General features: G+C 46.4%; 1 protein-coding gene across 1 annotated transcript in view; it reads right to left on the bottom strand.

Moving 5' to 3' along the window:
* LOC144170678 (cyclic nucleotide-gated channel alpha-3) overlaps nt 1-26751 on the bottom strand; it is a 296313-nt gene that overhangs the window by 8191 nt on the left and 261371 nt on the right. The window contains exons 2-4 of the mRNA XM_077700612.1: nt 12759-13052; nt 9302-9504; nt 4067-4355 (exon numbers count right to left, since the gene is read on the bottom strand). Of these exons, the coding sequence (XP_077556738.1) occupies nt 4067-4355; nt 9302-9504; nt 12759-13052 (786 nt within the window). The remainder of the gene's footprint in view (nt 1-4066; nt 4356-9301; nt 9505-12758; nt 13053-26751) is intronic.

The following is a 26751-nucleotide window of genomic DNA, read 5'->3' on the forward strand; positions in this document are numbered from 1 at the left end:
CTCGCCGCCGCCTTTCGCTCCTCGTGTCGGAGCATTTCTCGCCGCGTTGCTTGGGCGAACAAAGCACCGGCCCCTTCCCTTCGCGGCCCTCAGGAAACTCGGTAGGCGAGTTAACCGTACCCAGGGCTCGGTCCGCCGGAGCCTGCTGTGTAGTCGAGGTCCTCGCCCACCTCCGGGCTGCTCTGTTATTGCTTATGCCATAAGTGTCGCCACGACCGCAGCATTCTAGCCGTCGTCGCAGCCTCGTCGTCATCTCCTGCTGCCGCTGCTTTCACGGCCCCCCGAAACAGAAGCACTCTTGCGTGTTTCTTGCATCGCACAACCCAGGCGCATTTCACGTTCGTTTCCCCGCAAATTTACGTCCCGCGCTGACGCACGAACTTTATTTATTTACAGTAAAATGTAGCGCACTGCGGAGAACGCCAAATATGACCTTTAAGACTTGTAATTGCGAGGCGCAAATGCAGTTTGCCATCGTTACAACTGCAGCTACTGGTAGTCTTCTGCGTGACGTTGCGTCAAGGCTCGTAGGCTGCATAACAGAGAGTTCTAGTGCGGGGCTCTGTATTCTCTTTCTCTGAGCTGTGCGCATTTGATTAGGGTATTTATCTTCGTCCCAAGGTAGTGCCTGTCATGAGTCATGGCGGATGCCATGGTTGAAATACTTTTGTGTTCGTGTGAGATCGACGGCCGCAGAACGCATCTCGAATGACGGGTGCGTTCTCTTGGGGAGGGGTGTACATGGTAGGCTGTATGTGATACACCACACAAGCGAGCGGTAGTGGTTCGCTGTTCTCAGAAATGTTTTAACGAGCTGAAATTCTGTCCAGGAAATGAGAGAGGAAGAAAGAGAGAGAAGATGCGAAGCAGAAAGGCGAAGCGAAAGAAAGCCAAGCGTGCAAGCGAAGCGTCCTGTGGCCAAGCGCTACGCACAGTTCGCTGCGGCTGTCGACATGTATGCGGATTTCCATTAAAGTCCAGTAGGAAAGCTAGAGATTTTACTAAAGGGAGTAAGACATATTTTTGTTAAAATCATGTTGGATAACTGGCACCGTCTCTTCTTTTAGTTTTTCTCCGGTGTACCAGTTAATTTTGATGAATCAAGTTTAAAAGGGTTGGCAATAAATACGAAAAATGTGTTTTACAAACTGCATACTGAGTAATAGTTGTTCAGTACACTAAGTGTGCTCGTAGACAAATGTGTGATTTTGGTGATCATTTGTCATGAAAAAAAATATTTATTTTGTCCTCTGCTGGTCTGCTGATATTTTTGACGCTCAGAGAGCGTTGAATTTACTTAATAATGGTGTTCTACGAAGAGAGTATTTAGTTGGGACAAAAAAGATTACACGTACCTGCGACATTAAAGAGCGAGAAATGCGGCTTACGTAAGGAAGGCAGAACACAAAAGCTTGCAAATTTTCCTGCCAATGAACGCTCATTTGTTTCCATTTTGGCGTTTCTGCTGCAGAAATACACGAAAAACAAAAACCGTTTTGTGTTTTTTTTTAAACAAGTGAAATCCCATTTATCTTTCCAAACATTATTACTTTGCCTGCAAGGATACCTGCAAATCACGCACGCGAATCACGCACACAAACAAGCAAGCACGCAAGCGAACCTACGCACGCACACACGCTCACCCACCCCCCCTCACACATACACACACACTGACACACGAGCGCGCACGCACGGACACACAGAGGCGCATGCGCACACACACACGCACAGGTGTACACGCTCACGAACAGGCGCACGCGCTCACGCACAGGTGTATACACTCACAAAAAGGCGCGCGCACGCACACGCACAGAGGTACGCACACGCACAGGCGCACATACGCAGGTGCGCGCGCAGACAAAGGCACACAAACACAAACGCGCACACTCACAGGTGCACACATAGGCACACACACCGCAACATACACGTAGGCCCACACACACAGATGCACGCACAAGCACGCGCACACACACTCACACACGCACACAGGCCCGGGCACACGCACAGGCACACACGCAAACAGGCGCGCACACACACACACACACAATACACACACAGGTACACACATGCTCACACACACAGATGCACGTGCACGCGCACGCACGCACGCACGTACACACACGCACGCACGCACACACACATACACACACATACACACACGCACACACGCACACATACACACACACGCAAACACACACACGCACACACACATACGCATACACACACGCAAACACACGCACACACACGCACACACCCACTCACACACGCGCACACGCACACGCACGCAAACACACCCACACGCACACACACACACACACACACACACACACACACACACACACACACACACACACACACACACACACACACACACACACACACACACACACACACACACACACACACACACACACACACACACACACACACACACACACACACACACCACTCAGGAACACAGAAGCGGCGTTTTACCGCCTTGTTAGCCTTGAAGGAGGCCGTATTGCCCAAACAGCTCTATTTGTGTGCTTTATGCATTTCTGCCTACAAAACCAACCTAACAAAAGAAGAGCAAAGCAATGCAACCTAACGCCGGAACAATAAACTGCCACCCGTTGTTGTTGGTATGTCGTTCTAACTGCTGCGCGGGATGTCTTCTATCGCTACTGCGTCAACACGAACGTCTGCGAATTACGATGCATTTAAATTATTACGTGGAGTTAAAAACAGTTGTTAGGCATAGTGTTGTGCGTTAGTTTCGCTAGCTGGGTTATTAGCACAAGGAGAGTGCAGAAGCTGTGAAACAAGCACGGCAGTCACTCTGATGCAAGGGCAGAAACCGATTTATCTATTTATTTATTTATTTATTTAAGTACGTTAAGATCCCAGAGGACATTGTATAAGAAGGGATACATGATTTGTATCGGTACATCGCTAAGTCTACTTCATACAAAATTTTTCGCACAGCACAAATAAAATACATGAAAGTTCTGCATTGCATATGTACAGGCGGTATTTGCTCCTTTTGTCGTGACGTGGAACATGTACACTATCTTATTTCTGTGATCTGTGTGTACGAAATTTCGGCGAACGTTAAAGATCCCCAGGTGGTCAAAATTAATTCGGAGCCATTCACTATGGCGCGCCTCATCGTCTGCGTTGCATCGCCGGGTTAAACCCTACAATAACATTAATCATTTCTCTGATCTGCTTCTTAAAATACGCGCTTTGCTTCTAGCAATGAACAGATCCTGCGCATAGTCTACATTCTTTCTGGTCCTTTTTTCTGTCATCTCTTGTTCGCCTCTGTTGTTGTCCCAGGTAACCGGATTCTGGTCAAGGTGCAATACTGCAACTTTCTGGGGCGACCATTTTTCCAGCTCATGTTGTTTCATGAGAAATAAAACGGATAATGATTGGTTGATTGACTGACTGATTGATTGATTGATTGATTGATTGATTGATTGATTGATTGATTGATTGATTGATTGATTGATTGATTGATTGATTGATTAACTTCTTGGTGCTACGTTGCTGGCTCAGCCTACCATCGGGCCGATCAGCTTGGAGATGTAGCTACAGAACGAAGCAGGACGCGCCGCAAGGAAGACAAGCAGTCATATTTCTTGTAGTGTGTCCTGCTTAGTGCTTTAAAAACGTACCAGCTGCTGGTGTACAAGGAAAAACGATTGCCAATCATCAGTACCACGCCAGAGTTCGCATTACTGTTTTAGCTTTTTCTGCAAGTAAGCAAGCATTGCATGAACAAAAAGGCAATAGACATAAAACAGCTGGAGGAAAAAGGAATGGAAAGTTGAGAAGGGGGACAAAGCAAAGCAGGGTGCCGAAAGATGGGGTTTAAGCATGCGAGCATGCGAGCGAGCAAAGTGTAGAGGGTAAGAGGGAAAGAGAGGCAGTGCAGAAGGAAGGCCGAGGAGAAGAACGAGCAGAGTAGACGGAAGAAAGATGGTGGAAAGGAGTGGGAACGGTGCCGGAATGTAGTAAAGAAGGGTTTGCCGTATACGGTGTGCGGCCCTGGGTTGCTGTGCACCCCCCGACGACGAACCTCTGTCGAGCACGACCAGATTGTCGGCGAGGCCGGCCTCGGAGGCGTACGAGGGCGGGCCCCGAGCGTAGCGCGGCGCCGAAGGGCGCAAGTGGAGGTGTTGTCGCTGGGCCAGCGTGGTCGAGGAGAGGAGGAGGGGCGAGGCGGGCGCGTCCAGCTGGAGTGAGGAGCCCGCGAGGAACCTACTTTTGCGCAGCGGCTCTCGCTTGTACTTCTCCAGCCGCTTGACGGCGATCGCCTCGAGACGAACCCGGGCGGCGGGGTAGTCCTTGAGCACGTCCCACATGTCCTGCGCACACGTCGACCATTGCACCGTCACCAGCGGCGGCAGTTTTGAATCGCTCCGGTAAGCTTGGCCGCCACCCCACGGCGAGGGTGCGGCCGATGGACTTCCACGCACGACCTCACAGAGTCATATAATGGGGCATATAATGCGAAAGCATTATATGCCCCAAGAGGGGAAGAACCCAGTGCTGTGAGCATTGGATGACCCCTAAATTCCACGTGCCTTCAAGTAAAGAAAAGTCGTGGAAGGAACGGCGCGTACTTGAACGCGAAAGCATTATATAGGCCATAGGGTAAATAACTATTATAGGGTAGCTAATTGACTGAGCTGGAATACGCTTATGATGGCCAGCGCAAGCATGCAGCGAAGAGAATGAATCTCTGGAAACTTTCTGCTACTCCGCAGGTCATTATCATCGTCATCACCACCAGCCTATCTACGCCCACTGCAGGGCAAAGGCCTCTCCCATTAATCTCCAATTACCTCGGTCCTGTACTAACTGCCACCAATTTATCCTTGCAAAATTCTTGATCTCCTCTGCCCATCTAACTTTCTGCCGCCCCCTGCTGCGTTTGCCTTCTCTAGGGATCCACTCTGTCACCCTTAATGACCAACAGTCATCTTGCCTTCGCATTACATGGCCCGCCCACGCCCATTTCTTCTTCTTAATTTCTCACTAATATGTCCTTAGCATGCGTTTATTCCCTGACCCACTCCGCTCTCTTCTTGTCCCTTAATGTTACACCTATCATCTTCCGTTCCGCGTCTCGCTGAGTTGTCCTCAATCTAAGTTGAACCCTCTTAGTAAGCCTCCAAGTTTCTGAGTACCGGTAAGATGCAGATGTCATACACTTTATTCTTTAGGGACAATGATAGGCTGCCGTTCATTATCTGTAAATGCCTGCCGAATGCACTCCACCCCATTCTTATCCTTCCAATTATCTCTGCCTCATGGTTGGGATCCGGGTTCACAAATTGGCCTAAGTAAATATATTCGCTTGCCACTTCCACTGACTTGCCACCTATCTCAAACCGCTGTGCTGTCCCGAGGTTATTGGTCATTACTTTAGTTTCCTGGCCCACGGTTCTAGTCTATTCGTCCAGTGCGGTAAGCGAGCTTTGTAATTCGTCCCCCGAGCTACTTAGCAAGGCAACGTCATCGGCAAATCTGAGGTTACTGAGGCATTCTCCATTAACCCTTACTCCCACCTGTTCCAAATCCAATGTTCGGAATACTTCTTGTAAAGATTCTGTGAATAACACAGGAGAGGTTGTGTTTCCTTGTCTTTATAGGTATTTTACTGCTCTCCTTATGGAGGATGATGGTAGCTGTGGACCAGTTGTAAATATCCTCTAGTATTCTTACATAATGCTGGTCTACACCCTGGTTCCGGAATGCCTGAATAACTGCTGAGGTTTCGACCAAGTCAAATGCTTTCTCATAATCTATATAGGGGTTCAGTATACTACGCGCACTTCTCAATCATCTGATTGATCGTGTGAATATGGTCCATTGTTGAATAGCTTTTACGGAACCCTGCTGGTTCTTTAGGTTGACTGAAATCGAAGGTGGCAGAAATTCTGTTAGCCATTACCTTGGTAAATACCTTGTAGATGACTGACAGTAAGCTGATCGGCCTGTAATTTTTCAAGTCCATCATGTCACCTTTCTTATGGATTAGGATGACGTTCGCGTTCTTCCAAGATTCTGGTACACTCGCGGTCATTAGGCATTGCGTGTACAGGTTTGGCAGTTTTACTAGTACAATTTTTCGCCATCCTTCAAGAGGTCTGTTGTTATCTGATCTTCACCAGGTGCTTTGCCCCCTTTCATTTCTTTCAAAGCCTTCCTTACTTCTGTAGTTACTGGTGGGATGTCTATCTCCTCTGAACTAGTTTCTCGTTCGGCATTAGCCTGGATGTCCCGGCTGCGTGTTTCGAAGCGCGTCGCTGCACAGAGCACCCACGTGACATTTGGGATGTCCCACGCTTCTGCTATTATTTTGAGAGCCTGCTAAAAGGAGTCCACCGTTCGGGTTCTGTGGCCTCGATGTGAAGGTACTGGCGCCGACGGCTAGGGTTCGAGCCCCCGCAAGTCTATCTGTTAGTTTTTTTTTCATTCCTGACCGTTTTTTCTAAATTTAATGTGTGTTTTTTTGTCTAAACACAAATCTACGTGTTGTTTTTATTAATAATAGTGACTTTGTATGTTTTAGGTCGCTTTATGTTTGGGGCGCAAGCCAATGACGACATTTAGTTACCGTTCTGCATCGCTCGAAGAGACATGTCACGTGGGTTCTCTGTACAGCGAAGTGTTCGGAAATACGCGTCCCGGATACTGTACAGATCTCTATAGAACTCTTCGGCTACTGTGACTAATTTTATCCCTATTAGTGATGACACTGCCTTGCTTGTCTTTAAGTGCATATATCTGATTTTTCTACACACCTAAATGTCTCTTCACTGTTTTCAGGCTGCCTCCGTCCTTTGCAGCATATTCAATCCTCTCCATATTATACTTCCGTATGCCAGCTGTCTTACGCCTATTGATTAACTTCGAAAGCACCGCTAGTTCTATTCTGTCAGCTGGGGTGGAGATTGTCATGGTTTGCTCTTTCCTAATTAGATCTTTTGTCTCCTGGGAAAGTTTACCAGTATCCATACTAGCCATCGTGGCCCCGACTTCTACTGCACACTCAGTGATAATGCTTGTAAGATTGTCGCTGGCTTCCTGTGTCGTAAGCTCTGCTTCCTCGGTAAGACCTGCATATCGGTCCTGCAGCGCGATCCTGAATTCTTCAACTTTACGTCTTACTGTTAGCTCATTAATCGGCTTCTTTCGTACTAGCTTGTTGCGGTCCCTGCTCAAATCTAGCCTAATTCGAGATCTTACCATACGGTGGTCACTACAGTTTACCCTTGCAAGCACTTCCACATCCTGCACGCCCCCAGGGTTATCGCATAATATACCCCTGCAGGTGTCATCGCCCAACTAACGTCGCGTTGAGCACGATACAAGTCTTCGATGTGTATTGCTAGGGCGGCCACTATGCTTTCGTACTTCTGCACGAGGAGTACTTAGTTACTAGCACGAGGGGTGTCACGATTACGCAAGGGTGCGTTCCAACTTATCAGGGAAAAGCGTGCTTGGGGCATGGATTTTGTTTTAGTCCCTAGAGGAGATATTGATCTTGCTATAACTCCACACGCCATGAAACTGTCTATAACACCATACGCCATGCAAATATTCAGAAAGAAACAAAGCCGTTTTGTGCTTTCCTTAGTTTTGTGTGCTTATTTTTAGGGCGTTCATCATTACCCGTACAGTGCTATTTCGGAAGCAGCATGCACGCACAAAACCGGACACCGTATAGTAATTTGGCTATTACCTCCACATTTACATGCCGTATTGCGGCTTACAGACAGCAACTTGCAATAGATTTATGGTAATAAACAGCCCAGAAAAGCTATGTCAATTAACTTCAAGAGCACACGCACAAAAAAATCGACGTTGAAGTTACAAAAGCGTAATCTCCCTTTTCCCCAATTCATTTGCGTTTGCGCAGCACACAGAAAATAATAGGGTGTTTAGCAACAGTTCGCCGGTCCGTAACCACGCCACAAACTAAAAGTGTGGCTTGAGCGTTTGGTACGTCGTGTGACCGCCCCCCCCCCCTCCTTATCTGCGCAATGTCACCCTTAATTTTAATTTTATGGACCAACTTGAATATCGACACGCTTCGTAAATTTTCCAAATTTTAGCTTGCGCTCTCAGGCACGAGCACGTCGTTAGAAAAGAGCACCCACGAAATTATTTGGGCGCACTTCGCTTCCAAAAACACCCCTAAACAAACATTATTTATTTTCCGCGCTTTTTGCGCGTTGACGTTTTTTATTGCATTTTGCAGTTCAGCTTTACTGTCAACTTTTAGCTGCTGAGACAAAGATTGTTTGCCCTGGATGCTTTTAAAAAGGTCATAAATCGATTTTTATGTTTGAAACTTAATCGGGTCCAGCTCTTTTTACGCTGAGCTACAATTAGTAGGTAATTGTGTCCTTTAACAAATATTGTGTTTACGAAACGAGAGGCATTTTGAAGAAAACGCTGGCAGCACCCGATAGCTGTAAACCAGCACTGGGCAAATATTTTTGCGGTTATATTTTTCCTGAATTATGAAGAAGATGCAGGCTATCGTAGTGGCTGTCAGCTTAGCTATCGGGGGATGTTAGTTTACCACGCGAGCGTAAAGAAACCTAGCCACGCATCGGCTTGTCTCGCTACAAGTGCCGTCAAAACACAGTGGCTTTCTGCCAGTCTTCCACCTCGTGACACCTTTTCCTTTCTCCACCTCTTTCCCTCACGTTTTTTTTAACACGAAAGTGTTTTATTTCGGGATACACAAACATTTGAGTGACGTCATATCCGTCACGGAAGTGACGCCAGTAGAACGAAGCAAGCGGCCTGTAAAGTGTGCGCCCCTGCACACAGGGTCTTCTAACGGGGAAGCAACCTTTAGAACTAAAGAGTGCGTTATGCTTAGCGCTGTTCGTTTTCGGGTTTTATAAATTAACACGAAAGTGCTTAATGCCGGGACACACCAAGATTTCACTGACGTCATATCCGTCACTGAAATGACGCCAGCACACCTTTGCCGAAGCGACCCGCAAGCAGGACGTCGCTCGCAAGACAGCACCCACAAGACAGCAACCGAAGAGCAAATCATGCTCAGCTGCGGATTTCGCTGCACATTTCGCTTTCGTGTTTTACCGATTCCTATGACAGAGGAATCAACCACGATTTTTTATTTCTCACTTCTGACTCCTCCCATAAAATGCAGCAGAGGTTTGCCTAATTCAATTTAATTTTCTCGCTTTCCCACTGCTCACGCGCTATCTGCAGGGACCTCTGTTTCCGCAGTGCGCGGAACAGCTCGAGCGTTCGGCCGCACCTGCTTGTAGAGGCAGAAGAGGTCCGAGTAGCCGACGGAGCGCACCGAGGCCGTGCGGCGGTTTCCGGCCGTGCCCATGTTGAGGATGGAAATTTCACCGAAGTAGGAGCCCGCGCGCAGAGTCGCCAGCACCGTCTTGCCGTTGTCCGTGACCACTTGGAGCCGGCCGCGGTTCACTATGTACATCTCCTTGCCGACTTCGCCTGCCACATAGTCGCCAGTTGTGGAAGAGTGATGGGGGAGGGAAGGGAAAATAAGAGTACGTGTACATTATTGCGTGGGCCATACACCTGCGTCACGCGACATTCCCTTCCCATGTAAGTACAACCGCGACACTTACTGCGCACACTTCGCGCCATTTACACTCCCGATATTCTCTTCAGCATTGCTGTTCGGCCTCCGTAACGAAAAGGTGGAATCGACGCCCTGGGGAACTTTTTTAAATTCGAGAAATGTTAGTTCTAGTCAATGACGAGCCTCTTCTTCTTTTTGCAAATCACGGTGGCTTGGTATTTAGGATCTTTCAGATCGATTTTGGAGTGGTAGGCAGTATATCGCCGCTTTTAACAGCATTCTGCACCATGCAGCAACTATGTGTTTCTTTACCTAATGTCGAACGGAATGTTGCCCGCGTCACGGCGCCATCAAAGTGTTCATTAGCATAGAGATGTTATTTTAACACATGGCCGCAGTGCCGCCAGGCTGGCCCTCCTTAAACTTTACAGACACATTCTTCGGAAGCCGCACTTAATATTGCGCCTTTTAAGATGTACGTATGCAATTCTACAAATGATGATAGCAGACTTCCACATAGCATGATTTGTGGTGTTCGGTATTGCTTAAGTCATACAGTAGGGATTCTTTAAGATTTGCGTTGTAAGACTTGAGAAGGACCTCAATTTTTTTTACGGGGTCTCAAGGCACGCTATATTTACCTGTATGGCTTCATGCCATCGTTTACGCAAAATACGATGGTAAAATTTCTATAAAAAACGCGACGTCCAGTTTTAGTGTTCATATAATACATCTACAATGTAGAACAAAAAGAAAACGAAATAGAGAAACGAAGCAGTCTCGAAAAAATGATAAGAATAACGCGCACATATTATTGGCAACTCTTCTGCGGTGAAACAATAACAAATCTAGCAGTTTCACCTGCACAGGATGATCTACAAACCTTCAGGATAAGCACAAACGAATCAGTACGTTGTGCTGACAAACCGTGCCTTGTGGTATTGGTTCATGCAGTACGGATTACTGCAATACCCTTCTGCACAGGTGTGCGGCAATATCAATAAACGGGCTACATTTAACTTACATGCCCCAGTGATGACCTATTTCGTTACCAACAGTGTTTAAGCATTTTAAGTGCCTTGTTGAAGGGAGATAAATCGCGTCTTCTTTGGTGCCTGGGGACAAACATGGAAATATCTGTCCAGACATCCCTCTATTGCTTTCCCTATTTCCCGCTACGAAGTGCACTTTACTGCTGTAGGTCAAAATAAAAACAGTCCGATAGCGCAAGACTCTCACTTGCCGTAGGAGACCGCACGTCGACTAAGTTGATTCGTGGCCACTCGCTAGGTGCGTCTCGCGGTACAAGTGTAGTTCATGAGTGCAACTTAAGCGCAAACTGACACAGGGACGAGAAAGGGAAACGGCATCAGCGCTTACTGTCATCTGGAAGTTTTAATAAAACCGAAAGCACATATATACCCTTCCAAGACCCAACAATGAGGCACGTGTGACCATCGCACATGCGTACGGCCATACATGAGCACAACCGTCCCTCTTTCCTTTCTTCTCTTTTGCTTTTTTCTTCTTCTAACCCCTCTCCCTAAGAAGTAACACATTTTTATCTAGAACGCTCAGTGACGGGTGACTTATACAATCCGAACCCCTAATCCGGATATGGTCTTGGCATGGCATGTATGTGCTTTCGATTTTAATAAAACTTTCAATTGATAGTAAGCGCTGGTGTCGCTTCTTTTTCTCGTACCTCAGTCAGTTTGCGCTTAGGTTTTACTCATGGATGTTCACCAAATAGCTCGTCTCTCCATTTTGCACAAGATTAGTTTCCGTGTTTTGAATGCGAAGTTAACAATTCGTTACTGTGGTTATTTATTTTTCCCGAAGAATCTAAATCTGTAAACCTTAACATTTTATGGCCATTTGCATACATAGCTGCACTGCCACAAACCGACGCATAACATACTGTACACGCTCGGAACCAATACTAGGCGTCGGCTGCCAGTCTGCACAATGTTGCAAGATGTCATAATGCATAAATAGGTGCGGGAATTTTCGCTAAGTATACATAACGTCAATACATTTGTCATCAAGGAAATTATGTCTTGTTTAATATCATCCGCATGCTAAAAAGAACTCCTAAACTTATATTTATTTTTTGCTCCATCGGAGTGGAACCTACTAATAGCGACACCTCACTGAGGCTTTAACTGTTCGCCGTTCATTGGGCCTCAAAGAATAGTTCTGGTTATCTAGCGCCAGGGCGCTGTGTGTAAAATCTCCTATAGTAAGCCACCTGCAGCAACCTGAAATACCTGTACCCACTTTTAAAGCAGTTCCTCGAACAAAGATGCAGATATTTTAACAAGATTCTATCAACAATTTGCAATAGTTAACATGATACGGCATCTTGCAAAAAAAAAAATCGTGCCCAAGGCCATGACGTTTTTGGAACTAATGATAATGTAAAATTAGTTATTCGTTTAGTGCTTTTCTAATTTTACAACTTTCTTGCACCAGAAGGAAAACCATCTGGTCATGTTCAGTATAAAATAGCTATAGAATGAATGATACTGCTGCGTCAGCAGACGTAGCTTATAAACCCATCTACTCATAATAGAAACAAGAAAATTTTCAGTTCGTACAACGTAATACACATATATTTTTATTCAAACCCAGCTCTGCGTCGTCAATCTTAAATGCCTAGATTTCGCCTCAATATCTCTCTTTTACCCAAGGAGAACCAAGCACCCTTATATCACCCATCAACCTCCGGCACTGGGGGCGTGCCTATGCAGTACCCACCAACGTTATACATTGGTCAAACGATCAAACGGCTAAGGCATCACGTTACGGTTCAAGAGTCCGCGGCTGCCATTTAGAAAAGTTCTTCTAATGGAGGCAAAATGCGCGAAATCTGGGCGCACGTTAAAGGTTAACACGCAGAGTCAACCCCAGAATCAATGTTCTTGGAACGAAAATCCGGTATAAGCTGTGATTCGTGAAAAGCGCGATGATTGATTACTTTTGCACTGCAGTAGAGACTGTAAAAGCTTCGAGTAGAGCGAAACTTCGAATAAAGCGGCTTCGTTATAACGAGGGGGCTTGCTGTACTTGACATTAATCGGAAGCCCTCCGCTGCGGCGTGCCCCGCCACCCCGGTAGGGAGAGCTAAGCCTCGGTGCTCGCTCTTGCATCGCGGTCGAACCTTTCCTGCAGATGTAGTCGCCGGGGCTGAAGAGGACGGGCCTCAGGCGCAGCACCAGTTCACAGAGGAAGCCGGCCTCCGTGTTCTGGAAGATCTCGACGCGCTTGAGCGTGTCCAGGTGCACGTGAATAGCGATCTCGGCCTTGAGCTTGTCGGGCAGGCAGCCCACCGAGCGCTCCTCGTCCGAGCACTTCTGGGTCAGCCAGAGGTAGTCGAACCAGCGGATCACCTTGTTCTGCAGGTGCTCCGGCACGTGGCGCATGCGCATGTACGTTTTCACCGCATCCAGCTTGGCTGCGCAAGAGAGAGAGAGAAAAAAAAGGGGGGAGGGGATGAGTTAAAGACAGCCTGGAACGTTTTACAGACTACTCGGTTCATAGCACGCCCTGAAAATGTCACTGCTCCGTGCGTCGAAACCAGTCATGCTCTTCCTCCGTTTCTTAACGGCACAACAGAAACTAAGACCGTCTATCGGTTTTGTCGATATCTTGAAAGTGTGGTCGATAAACGAGAGTAGGTTGGGTGGTTTCCCGGGAATTATGCAACTTCGCAATTTTTAATGCTGCCAAGAAAAATGTTTCTTGGCCGCCCCAAGCCCCCAGCCATGGCTTCGTACTCCTCGAGTTGAGTAAATATCAGCGTAATTAAGGAGCATTACTCAGATGAAGACGCTGGAATGACAGGGCTCATTAGATGTATGTCGAGGTTTAGCTACGCTTTTAGATGTACTATTTTGAGAGCGATCAAAATTTGGGTACGGCAAATCAATGCAGGAAAATACCTAAGCACTGCAACGCGCAAATGTTTTGAAAGCTCATTTAATAACAGTACTAACTCAAGGCCCTAATCGTAATGTCCGCACTTAAAAAAAAAAGCCAGCGCACGAAGTCGTCAGATAGGGGGCCATAATCGGACTTAGGACTGTGAATGCGGGTTCTTACAAAAAGAACTTTCTTTTTGTAGGGTTCAGTAATTTCGTATATGAGCCCGATTGTGCGTTTCTCAATTATGTGAGCACAGTTCTTTAAAACTATCCCTCCGATGAGCGTCCGGCTTTTTCTTAAAATTGTTTCCAATCCCGTATTAACGAACATTTACCTTCACGCTTCTGATAGAACCGAAGGCTCTAAAGAGCTGTGATAACGCCCCGCAATAAAGCCGCGCCATAAAAAGCCCAGGGATGTTGGAATGTAATGTAGCCAAAGATGGTCCTACACCATTAACGATCTCGGGCCTCCTTAGAACAGAAAATAAGCCTAAGTGAGCAGGCAAAATTGTTTTTATCAGGGAAGGGAAGCGATATTCTGTTACACAAGAAATAGAAGAAGAGGACTGAGTGAAAGGAAAAAATGCTAATGGCAATGGCGAAGAAGTTGTAGACTAGGAGTAGTGCTTCGGGCTAGGAGTCAGGCTAAGAATAACAAAAATGGAGAGAAGGATGTTATCAGCAAGGATGGCGACCTCATCTCAGCAGTGTGATCTGGCTGACCTGGTAAGAGACCAAAAAGAAAAAAAAGCGCACAAATTTTCCCCAAAGCTATTTCGCGTGCCGGCTGGCGCTATCGACCCAAACCGCAGCCTTATAGAAGCATGACGGGCCTGATGAGAAGGCACTTACTCCCAAGCTAAACACCGCTGCCATTAGCTGCGCATGCTGAGTGCCCGGTCTTCTCTGTACCTCCGCCGAGGCTGTGACCGCAGCCACTACAACTCAGAGTTCACAGTGGACTTGGTGCTTGCTTTTCGGGGTCTATCAGTGTTTATGCCTCCAAGCGGTTCTCCTGCTGTCGTGTATCGGGGCACTTCTGCGCTATCTCACGGTCCTGTCTTTCACTCCTTCTATACTTCCGATCAGCTCTTTTTCGATACGTCTGCCTTATTTTTTTTCTCTACCATAACGTGTATTCCTTCTCTTCCATCTTGTGCCGTGTAATCGTTCTTTTTCTTTTTGTTGTTCCTTTTTTTTCATCTTTTCTTCCTTTCTTCAGTCTCCCTCCCTGCCTCCCTGCCTCCCTTTTTCTGCCAGTCGTTATTTCATATTTGTCAAAAGATAAGGATGCTAGATGAAACGAAAAGTTCCCATATCCATGAAATAGTTACCTCGCATCGGTTCACGATCCCAAATACAGCATGTTATTCACGCCACAACTAGTAGCAGTCCCTTTCGGCTAGTTGTCTCGTTCATTGAGTTAGTGTACCAGACAATACTGCACACAAACATGCGTAAGCTGGGCTCGCTTCAATATCCTATTATCTCTGCTGCGTAACTCGTCATTACCTATCCCGCGTGACCAGAAAACATATGCAGCCATGCGAGAAACTTAATTTTTTTATTGGCAGGCTTTTTTGTTTTATTCCCTGGCACAATGCTAATGACTACGAGATAGCAGCCTCACCGTACGTGAGCATAGGTTTCGTCAGGCGCAACATGGCCGGGTTAGAAATATTCCCCCAGCTTTCATCAGGACCCTAGAAGTTGTGTTCTTTTTTTTATTTAATAAACGCAGGGATCGCATTAATCGACTCAAACCATCCTATGGACCAGTGAACTTTTATTCAAGGCTCATCTTTCACACCGGCTTCCGACCTGGTGTACGCTGAAGTATCTGCGATCAACTCGGGTCGTTCAAGAGCAAAAAAAAAATCATGCCCTACTTTTAGTCTCACGGAGGCTATAACTTGGTAAGTACATTACGTAATAAGGCTAATATAGTTTAACTCATCGTAGGGAGACATATATTTATTACAATGTTCCCCGGAAATTTATTCAAACCAGGAGCAAATGGATCAATCGTACTGTCGAATAGATTCTGCAGTGGCACCTCTAGCGTGACAAACTCGCAACTGGATATGGGGGACACAAAGCAGAGGACATGCTCCTATACATATTTTAAAAGGCACCCTGGAATTCTAGTAGCCACTAAAACATTTTTTATAAAATTTTAGGATATGTTTTTGAGTATATGTTGATTTTAAATCATTATTATATCGACTCAGTTCGCTGGCGTACCTTTTGCTGGCTATTTTACTTGTTTACCTTACATAAAACGCCGCCCTTCAACGAGCGCCCTCGCACACCGTCGTTCTTACGTAACTATGCTGGCACACGCAAGGGTCGATGGGCATAACTCACGAAAAATAAAACAATACAACACAGCAGTATCAAAGCCCCAACGCTATGGGGTCGGACCACGTATTATTACTATCTTTTTGTAGTTAAGCCAGAAAGGACGGCATTCTGTCAGTGTTCTAGGGTACTGACTGGGCTAGAACGTGGCTTCGTACCCTAAACATGATTTAGTGTATTACCTGCTAAACGCGGCCGAGTTTTAACACTGTACTAGGCCGTCATTAACTGGATATGCGGGGAATGGTCAACTTACGCGGGAAAAGAAGAAGCTTTTCTCAACGCTAGTGGCCGGCGTTGGCAGATCTCCTCCTTTCGACCCTGTCCCCTTCTTCCTTCAAAATAACTTCGTTTTCGGGTGACAATTTGCGTAATTCAAGAAGCAGTCTGTGTGTGTCATCACGAAGTACACTCGTGCGTATCTATGCAATAAACGCTGCCGGCGTCATGTGCCAGTATTCCCTACGTATCGTTCCAGGAGTGTCCGCTAGAAGGCGCCCCCCTTGTGTCGCAAAAAAAGGGAGCGATTCTCTCAGCTATCAGACAGAGCGGGAGTCATAAAAGAACTCTTAACAATAACAGACTCCCAAGATGCAGTCAGACTGATAACAGTTGGAAGAATTCCTAATACACTCTGTTCTCGGTTATCGATTCAAGACATACAACATCACATGGGCCCCGAGTCACGAAGGGCCACAAGGAAATGAAGCAGCCAACTCAGCGGCGGACGATCTCACAAACCCCGGAGCTGACGAATGCGTGCCACACTCCTTCAGCACAGCCATTTTTGGCGAGCTTCTCCTAGTCGCCTTGCTGCAAGACTAGCGAGATCATCATTCCCACCACCACATAAAGAACTCATTGAGCAGGAAGCGCAACTCTCGGAAAATTCAGACCAACACTTTCATCCACCAATCCAGGCTGTCTAAAATGTTGCGCCACAAGAACCGAAACCTCCATGATCACGGCAAGCTTCGTCGAGAAACAGGAACACTGCTTCACACAACGTGGATATGCCCTCGCCTACGGGCGAACGCACTTAACAACTGCGCCTCTCCCCCACCCCCCTCCTTTGAATCATGGGAAGCGGCTCCAGCAACACCTCCCTTCTAAACCAACTAGACGTGTTAGAGGGGGCCAAGACTAGAGCCATCGCGACTGGAGTCCTAGGCTTGTGCCTACAGATATGATTCTGCTCATTTTTCCGCCCCTTACACCCCTCCCCCATTTTCTCCTCCATAACGCACGAAGGAATGAATCTTCGCGAAAGACGGGGGAGAAGACAGAGAGGATAAGACGAGCGCATTGACTTGTCCTCTCTGTCTTCGTCCTTGTCTTTGCGCAGACTGATTCCTTCGCTCGTTATGAAACAACCAGCCGGCAACCATGTCCTATTAAGTCGTTCCAAAAAACTTGTTTGATTGAATAATTGATTGTCCCCATAGTTAATAATGCTGCGGCAAATGCGTGGGTGTGCACTGGTCTCGCCATCATTACTTCCCTTTCTCATGTAGTATAGTTTTCTCCCGCAACAACCACGCCAATTTCAACAAGGTACCTTCACGCTGTCAAGATGGGGGATGATTGCACTATTGCATAAGATAACTGGGAAGTGTCAAAATGAAGCTATTAACACATTTTACGTTGCAAGCTATCGCTGCTGCTGTATTTCACTGAGTAAAATGAACTCCTTATGCCGTGACGGCCACTGATTATTCCATCCCTTGATGAAACCTGAACGGAAAAGTATCCAAGCCATTACTTACTGCTAAAAGAGCAGTCATTTGCGTGTTTTTCCCCGTACGCAACGTGAATGAGCAGTCGACGTGCAGGCGGCCTCGACACTAACAGTTGTTTGTCACATTGCCACCAGGGGGCCAAGACATTGCGTGACAAAATCGTTACTATACATGGCTGCGTGAGGTGGCGTCAAGAAACAGGTCCACAGCACCCTAACTGTTCTACACATTAGTTTCCCGTAAAAGGAACGCTAAAAGCAGCTATGAGTGTCCCGATAACGACCTTAAAGCCTACCCTAAACTCCCGATAAGCCAAGTCCCCCAAGAACACGCGCTCCAGAGGCACGGCCGATCGTAGCCTCGCTGCCGTTCCACTACGCCTCCTGTGGCGCAGCCTTATTCGGCGCGCGCGCAAAGATTGCGATTCCAGAGAGGTTCGCCAGCCCTGACCGGCGCTGCTCGAATGCGCGCTGACCCAGCGGGTTTGAGTCGCCGAAGGCGAGTGCTTATGCAAACGAGTGCACGCCAGATTGGCTCATTTGTTCGCGAGAACTGCGGCAGTGCCGCGGCGGAGATCAAGCGAAAGGAGGCGAGGACAAGCGTAAGGAAAAGCAGGCCCCATCCGCCAGGAATTGGAATTATCTAACGAAGCCGTGTACGGGGGGCAGGGCAGGCGGGGCACGGATTGCCCGCGATCGTTATTCGTACAAGCGGTGTATGTACGCTCGTGTTCCATTAACGGCAATGTCATTAGCGCGTGCCTTACTTGCGTTGCGATTATGCGCTAGCCGGGGCTCGTGGCTGAAATGTGACTTCGAGAGCGCGCCCTCTCCTCGCGGCCCGTTCCAATCTCGACGAAACAAAATAATGTTCGCTGATGTTCGACTGCCTAGTGTGGTCACTCGCCTCTCTTCAGAATTGTTGTCTGTGTACTATTATTCTGGGAAATATTGCCGCTTTTTAAAGCGAAGTGCGCGCGAAAATTGAAGGTACTTTAAAAAACACCGCTATGTCAAGTGACCCAGCTAACAAGTAGTAGTAACGGTAATGGTCTAGCATTATTTATTTATATTTATTTTATTTAAAAATACTGCCAATTCATTGTCGGGATTTTCGCAGAAAGGACATAGGAAAAACACAATAAAATATCCGTAAGTTGTACATCGTTTAGGATACGCGTTACATTGTTGCTTACCAAGTTCTAACCATTTCTAACAACCAAATTCTAACAAGATTTAACCAAGTTTTAACAGTCAAGTTTGAACACAATGATTTCACCAGATGCAACTATTTACAGTGTGAAAGAGCCGAAAGAATCGCACAGTTTAAAACAATCGATTTTTGCGAGGATGACTTCAATAGCGCCATGTTAGGGTTCCGAATGCAAATGTTCTACAGCAAGGAATGAAAATATATTTACAGAATTGCTTCTAGTAATCACGGCTGCTAGGATGTTTCCTTCCCTTATTGTTGATGGGAAGAATAAGTGTTTGAAACAATCCGTGCCGACTAGTATTCTTGCAGTATTTCGAGGGGCTGTTTACGCGTGGGTCTTGATTTTTTTACTGAAATGTATTTGGAGGCGTTGATGTTGGTTTGCTTATGGCGCAGCTGGTACGTGAATCGTATGCATGGGTGTCTTGCTCCCTCTTGCAGCGTTAGCATGTCTGCTTTTTTAAGAATTTCGGTTGGTGAGTCCGTTTGTCTAAACTTGTTAAAAATTAATCGCACGGCTTTTGCTTCAATCCCTTCTAGCTTAGCAATATGTTCTTTCATTCAGTGGAACAAAAAAAATGTATTCAAGAATAGATCTGACGTACGTGTTTGTCAAAAATTTCTAGGCCAAGCCGAAAGTGCGCAGGCCGCAAAAAATTCAGTGTGCAAACTTACGTCCGGAGAGAGGCTTAAACGTTTCATGCCGGGAAGCTAGCACATTTCTTTCTTACTATCATAAAACAATTCTGTCCCTATTAAAGGTAACGCTTATTGTTTGAATTCTTTGTAGTCGACAACACTTAGGATTGTCCTAGAAAATTTTGACAATGGGTCAACATGTTGCAGGCTAACAGTTTAATATCAGTAGGTGCTAGCCGGAGGCGTCGTCTCAGAAAAAAATAGTACTTTCAACGCGGTTGATGTAAGGTTAGAAACGTGGGCATCCCATCTGAGATCGCTGGTAAAAGTGACGCCCAGGTGCTTATGAAGACTTGCTCAAGGAAGTGGGATGCTATTCATGGTACATGGAAACTCTGACCATTCACCTTTTCTTGTTAATGTCATTAACGCAATTTTTTTTTACATTCAGTAACATTTGCCAATCAGAACACCAGTTTGATACCGTTTCTAGGGCTCTCTTTAGGGCAAGACGACCTCCTGGAGAGTTTATTTTATGATGAATTATACAATCATCCGCGAAAATTCTGACGTTGACGGGAATTTCAGAGGGCAAGTCATTGATAAAAATTAAGAATAAGGTCGAAGCAAGAACACAACCCTGGCGGACACCGGATGTCACGGGAACTGTTATGGATACTTGGCAATTGAAAGTTTTCGATCCATTGCGTAAAGGAGCCATTGCCTAATGTACATTATAATTTTTGCATGAAATTTTTATGCGAAGCATGAAAAGCTTTGAAAAAGTCTAATAGGATAAGGTCGACCTGTTTTTGGTTATCCACACTTAGGGATAAATCATGGGTCAGTTCTATTAGTTGCGTGACTGTAGAAATCCTCATGAGGAAACCATGTTGAAAAGGTGAGATGATGCGTTCCGATACTCGAGGTATATATATTGATATGCTTTGAGATAATGTGTTCAGGTAGTTTGCTGGCAGTGCAAGTATGAGATATAGGCCTGAAGTTATATAAGTCATCCTTTGGGCCTAATTTGTGTGTCGGTTTAACTCTCTTATTACATTCACCCGGTAGGGTTCATGTTGCTAGGGAATTATTAAAAATATGCAGCTGGTACGTTTCCTTTAGCAGTAAACAAAAAGGCTAGTGAGCGTGTTTTTGTGGAGAGGGGGGGGGGGGCTGTAGCTGTTTCTGATCCCAATCAAATTTCTTATGGTCGAGATGGTGTTTTGGGGGGCCTAGAAGCTAGGGTGGCGATTGCGGCCTGTGCCGTGAATAAGATAATCTAAAGATAACCTCACGCTTTCACGAAGTTTTCCTTTTCAGTCGCCGTTTATGTCGTTTTTGTTTTGTTCTTGCTTTTTTGTAGTCTAGTCTAAAATGCCTTGTTATAACTGTCAAAAAATAACTGTTTAACCAACAATTTCATCTTTACAAGGGCAAATTGATTGCACTCACATGCACACACGCGCACGAACAGCACTTCCACAGCCTTGCAAGCACAGCCTTGCACGCCCAGCCTTGCGCTCGTCTTAAAGTTCTTGTATTTAACATGCAACTATCCCAGTTGTCGTCGGGGCAAGATCCTTCAGTTCCCGCGGAATTCTTAAGGGTGCAAATGAATTTTCTCTCTCAACCTATCGCTCCTTGAATTCTCTTTTTGAATATTTAGCTTTTAATTGCACGTGAGTACCCCTTATTGAACTCGCGCTTTCTAAAATAACTCACGCACTTCTTATCTGCCCTTATCTCTCAGGGTTCTTGCATGCGATATGTCCCATTTCGGGGGGAACACCTCTATTTCGCTCTGCGATTAGGCAACCGTAGTTGTAAAGGAGGGTGATCCCGTTTCTGATGAGTGTTCTCACCCGCTGCCGTGGCTCAGTAACTAAGGCCTTGCGCTGCTGAGCACAAAGACGTGGGTTCGATCCCGGCCGCGGTGGCTGCTTATCTGATGGAGGCCGCAAGCGAAAATGCCTGTGTGTCGAGATTTCGGCGCACGTTAAAAATCTCCAGGTGGTAAAAATCAATTCGGAGACCTCCACTTCGGCACGCTGCATAGCCCCAGGTAGAAACACAAAAATATTTTTGACCACTATGATAAGAATACGAGGGGCTGTTTCTCTGCAAAACACGCTCGTATAAATGCGACAAAGTTCTTATCGCAAGTACAACAACGGCACCGTTTTTTTTTTTTGCGTTTTTAAGGAGACCGAGAGAAGAGTCCCAAACCATTTCGAGAATGCATTTTGTCATTCTTTTCGGAAATGAAGAAAATCTTCACAGGCGCCCCCAGGTGAGCCTCGCCGAACGCGTTTAGGATTGGGCGAGAGCACTTGTTCCGAAATTCTTGCTTCCGGCATTCCTTCCGAAGGAAATAAGGGTGGTGCTTCTTCTCGGGTGCTTGAGGGCACAGTTGAAACTGTCGCACTTCCTGTCTCTAGAAACAGGATAAACGATGGCGTTTCCTTCAAGCACACCAAGGGTGACTTCCAATATGGGCAAATAGAGATAAAGGTAGCGCCCCATTCATTTACCAGACAAAAAAAGTAACGGGTTTTGAAGAAATGGCCCCGCATAAAGGAGTGCATCATAATTTCCCCTCTTTTAAAGGTTGCTGCCGCAAAAAAAAAAAAAAAATTAACAGCGGGGCTTCTGGTTCGGCGAATTTTGCGGGCAGGCTATCTTGAAATGAGACCCTCGTTCTCGGCACTTCTTTTTGGAGAAGCCCTCATTTTGCGTGTTCTACTTCATTCTCTTTTTGGTTATTTTTCTCACCTTGTTACCGAAACAAACCGATGGCGCTCAGCTCCTCACGCACGCATTTCTTGGCACGGCATATTACTCAAAAATTAACAAGTAAGCGACCTAATATGCTCCTTCCTGCGTAGAATCCCGCACGCACATGTCTCTGCGTCGTGGGACTGCTCCAAACATCCAAGCGAAGCTAACTCAGGACGTATACCACCGCAGCTTGAGGAAGCAACGCGGAGTGATCACCAAGACACACAACTACAGGCCGTCCACCAGGTCACTGAGGCGCCGGTTAGGCAGGAACCTAGCGAACCGGCAACGGCGAGCGAGGATCCTCGCAGAGCACCCGCCAAGAAGACGGCTACGTCCGAAGCGCGCATGCGCGCTTTACTGCCAGTTTAATGAACGTTTTTCCAATCCAATCCCCGTTATCGTTGAAGAGCTTCTGTGTGTTTTAAACTCTGGGCACAAAACTTCCGGTTATCATCCTCAAACCAGCGGCCTAGCCGAACGCTTTCACCGAACCCTCTCCGACATGATTTCTCTGTACATACATATCCGACCATCGTAATTGGGACATTATCCTTCCCTTTGTCATGTTCGCCTATTACTGCCCTGCAGCGTACTACTAGTTACTCTCCCTTCTTTTTCGTCCTAAGCTGGTCTCCCTCTTATACATTCGAGTCGCCCTTCTTCTCCGCACCTGTTCCCTCTGATGCACCAACTCATGACCAGTATGTTTCGCGGCTAGCTCACTGCCAGCAATAAGCACGCTTGCGCAACGTGCCCGGAAGTCCCGCTCTGATTCGACCCATCGCTGTGTCCGTTTCCGCCCTGCGGACGAGGTCCTCCTTTGGACTCCGCTACGTACACCCAGACTCTGTGAGAAATTTGTTCGATTTCTTGGGCCGTACCTCATCCTTGAAGAGACTCCAGTTAATTACCGCGTCACATCAATAGGTCCGCTGAAAGACCGATGTCGCCATGGTGTCGAGACTGTTCACAAGTCTCGGTGGAAACCCTTCAGACGTCGAACCGCAGAATGACTTGCGGCCAGGTGGCCTCTTCCACCCCAGGAGGGAAGGAAATGTAAGCGCCCTTGGCCATTCCAGCGGTGAAGGTTGCCAGAGCCACGCTTGGTGCGACGATTCTGAACTGATTACAGTGCCCCTCTTCATCTCTACATTATCATGAACCCTAGCTTACACCCAGCGCTTCGTCCTGATCCACTGCAGATACTAATCAGTCATGGGATGTGCGCGTGGGGTTCCTCGCTCGAGCTTCCGAATAAATGGTCGCCCTGAACATCGACCTCTACAGTGAACTTTGCCTTTAGCGACGAGTATGCCGCGGATGGCTACACATCAAAAGCGTGAACAATTTGATTTTCTTTTTGTGTTATTTCATTTACCATTCACAATGAAAAACCGAGGAGGTTGAGGTAAAATCTGCGAAATGCGGGTCCTTCGACCACCTCATTACAATCACCATAGGGTAGAGCGCTCACCCCGATATTATATAAACTACGCGTTAAAGAAATGACATGATGTACTCTGAAACTGGAATGAAGATCGCATTGTGAAGACCTCTGCATTACGAAAAAGGGGGGAGGGGTGAAAGCAAAAATAAATGTTCAGAACAGATGGTAGTGTGACCTGTCGGGTGAGTTCCTCGTGGTCAAGCATTGAACTGGCATATATATATATATATATATATATATATATATATATATATATATATATATATATATATATATATATATATATATATATATATATATATATATATATATATATATATATATATATATCAGGGTGTCGAACCGGAACTGAACCGAACCGGAAACCGGAACTGAACCGGTATTTTTGCCGGAACTGAACCCGAACCCGAACCGTTATTTTTTGAGCGCGCTGAACCCAAACCGGAACTGAACCGAAAAAAGAAATAGTGGTTACCGGTTCATGCCGAAACGGTTCGACCCTCCGCTGTTGACACTGCACAGTCAATGCAATTCAGGCCTTTTTTTCTTCCACGAACCATCAACTTCGTACCCGCTCACGCACTTTCCCCTCCAGACAATTGAACACTATCACGCTCTATGTAACAACAAGAGAAATGAATGAGCACCAATGTAGCAATGGTCTGTTTCTGCTGGAAGCGCGAGCGTAGTGCAAGCTGACCAAACGAAATGTCATTCTCCGCAGCTTGCAGGGGATATAAAACGACTTTGCCCTTCCCTAGCTGCGACTTTAGTGGAGCAATCAGGCTGCAGGAGTGCTCCAGTGCGCAGCAGCGAAAGCCCATTCCCGATGTGTGCAAACTTTTTGCATTTCATAATTTGTTCCCCCCACCAGGCGGGTGCCCAGACAGCAGCACCTAACGTTCGCATAAATAAAGTTTATTCCTCCTCCTCCTCCTCATAATTTGTTTAAAAGGTCCGACACCTGCAAATTGTTAATACTTGACAGGTATGACCGCAGGAGCTGCTCAGTGGCTAAACCGCCTGCTGCTGACCACAAGTGGCTTCGATGTCCCTTACCCACGACCGTTTTTGAGGACAGTACAGTGGACAAGCTCCGTTTTTTACAGTACAAATAACAACAGATATGTCAGCGTAAACTGTTAAGGTGCGCAGTTAATCCCTTGGCAAGAAACTGCAGCCTTTGACCTTGTCTTGGAAGCAGAAACAGTAATAAAGCAGATGACACGTGCAGAAAGGCAGGCCGGTACCTCACACTGTCCCATTCGCACAGCGGTCATCTTTTCTGTTTGTTTGTTCTGCAGTTTTGTCTCTTTCAGATCTGCTTTTTTTTTTCGAAGGTGCACTTGTACTGACTGCCCAATTCGCTACATTACTTCTACTGCTACTCGTTCCGGAGGGGAGTACTGATTTGATTTGATTGTGGGGTTTAACGCGCCGACGCAGCGCAGGCGATGAGGCGCGCCGTAGTGGAGGGCTTCGGATTAATTTTGACCACCTGGGGATCTTTAACGTGCGCAGAAATTTCGTACACACGGGCGTTTTTGCTTTTCGCCTCCATCAGAAAAGCGGCCGCCGAGGCCGGGAATCGAACCCGCGACCTCGCGCTCAGCAGCGCCTTATCCACTCAGCCACCGCGGCTGGTCGGAGGGGAGTACTGCTGTGGACGAATTGAAGAGCGTCTACCCAAAAAGGTTCATCTCATGCTCCGCGTGTCAAATTTCCCTTTCATTTTGTAACAGCATAATCTGTTATAATATTCCGCAATGTAGCACACGGAACGATGGCCGGGGGTCAGGCGGTACGATGACATACTGATTGTAATGCACACTATTAAGCGCTGATATTTGTACGCGCCAGTACGCAGACCTAAATTTAAGGCTTCAAGGTTAGCGTGATGGGCGATTCCATAGCGACGATTGCGAAAAATGAAAAGGCAGAAAATATATCCCACCGTCATATCTCTTGGCGGTTGCTATATGAATAGTGGCTAGGACAACATAAAGTCTGGACGAGAAAGTAGGTGGTAAATCGTCACCACTTCCTCTGTTTTTCTAATATCTCGTGAATGTTTAAAGTTTGCTTTGCTATTGCGCCTCTGCCCTTGGGGAACAGCAGCATTTTGAGTTTTTGTTTGTGTTTTGATTTTACTGTCGCTTTAAACTACTAAATATTTTTTTTCTAATTTCAGTGACAATTCAACTCATCGAACCGGTTCGCGAACCGGTTCAAGCTCCCGAACCGGTTCGCGAACCGGTTCGGTACGTGATTTTGTTGAACCGGAACTGAACCGGAACGAAATTATTTCACCCGAACCCGAACCGTAACCGAACCGGTATTTTTTTCGGTTCGACACTCTGATATATATATATATATATATGTATATATACAATAATTAAACACCTGTTCTTAGCCCATATCCATATATGCAAAGAACAAACACCAACAAATAAACGCTTGGATGTAAGCTTGCAGTGTAAATATTAAATGTTCATTAGTCACGGCTAAAGCTCATTCCGTAATAATAATAAACAAAACGATCTGCCTCCAACGCTAAGTTACAATGACAAATACAATGAATCGCAAATCCTGCAAGCTCCGAAGGACAGCGTTCTGGAATCATCAGAGATGCTTAAATCTATGAGGGTTCACGTAATTTTCTCGACTCCAAATGTCCCCTGGCGTACTGTCCTCGTGTAACAAGGCCGCTCACGTAGACTGCTTCCCTCGTTTTGCTCTTTTTTTTTTTCGCAGCGAGCAGTTTGAAAGGACTACGGCTGCCGACGCTTCCTTAGTCGGTCTTTTCCGCGCTCGTTTTGAAATATGCGCTGTCTTCTTTAGTATGATAGAAAGATCGGAAAGGCAAGAAAAGACGCGACTGTCAGCACGACTCTTCCAACGAGAGGTGAGACCCGGGCCACCTATCTGGAGTTGGCGCTTGGAAGATATTTTATAATATCGCGCCAAAGGCAGAGGTGGAAGAATTTCAATCAGGTATACGGAGAGAAGTTTAAATATCCATAACAGCCGTAACTTGTT

This window comes from Haemaphysalis longicornis, unplaced genomic scaffold, assembly GCF_048455015.1.
Source record: "Haemaphysalis longicornis isolate Haplotype H1 unplaced genomic scaffold, Haemaphysalis longicornis Haplotype H1 scaffold_2, whole genome shotgun sequence".
NCBI lineage: Eukaryota > Metazoa > Arthropoda > Arachnida > Ixodida > Ixodidae > Haemaphysalis > Haemaphysalis longicornis.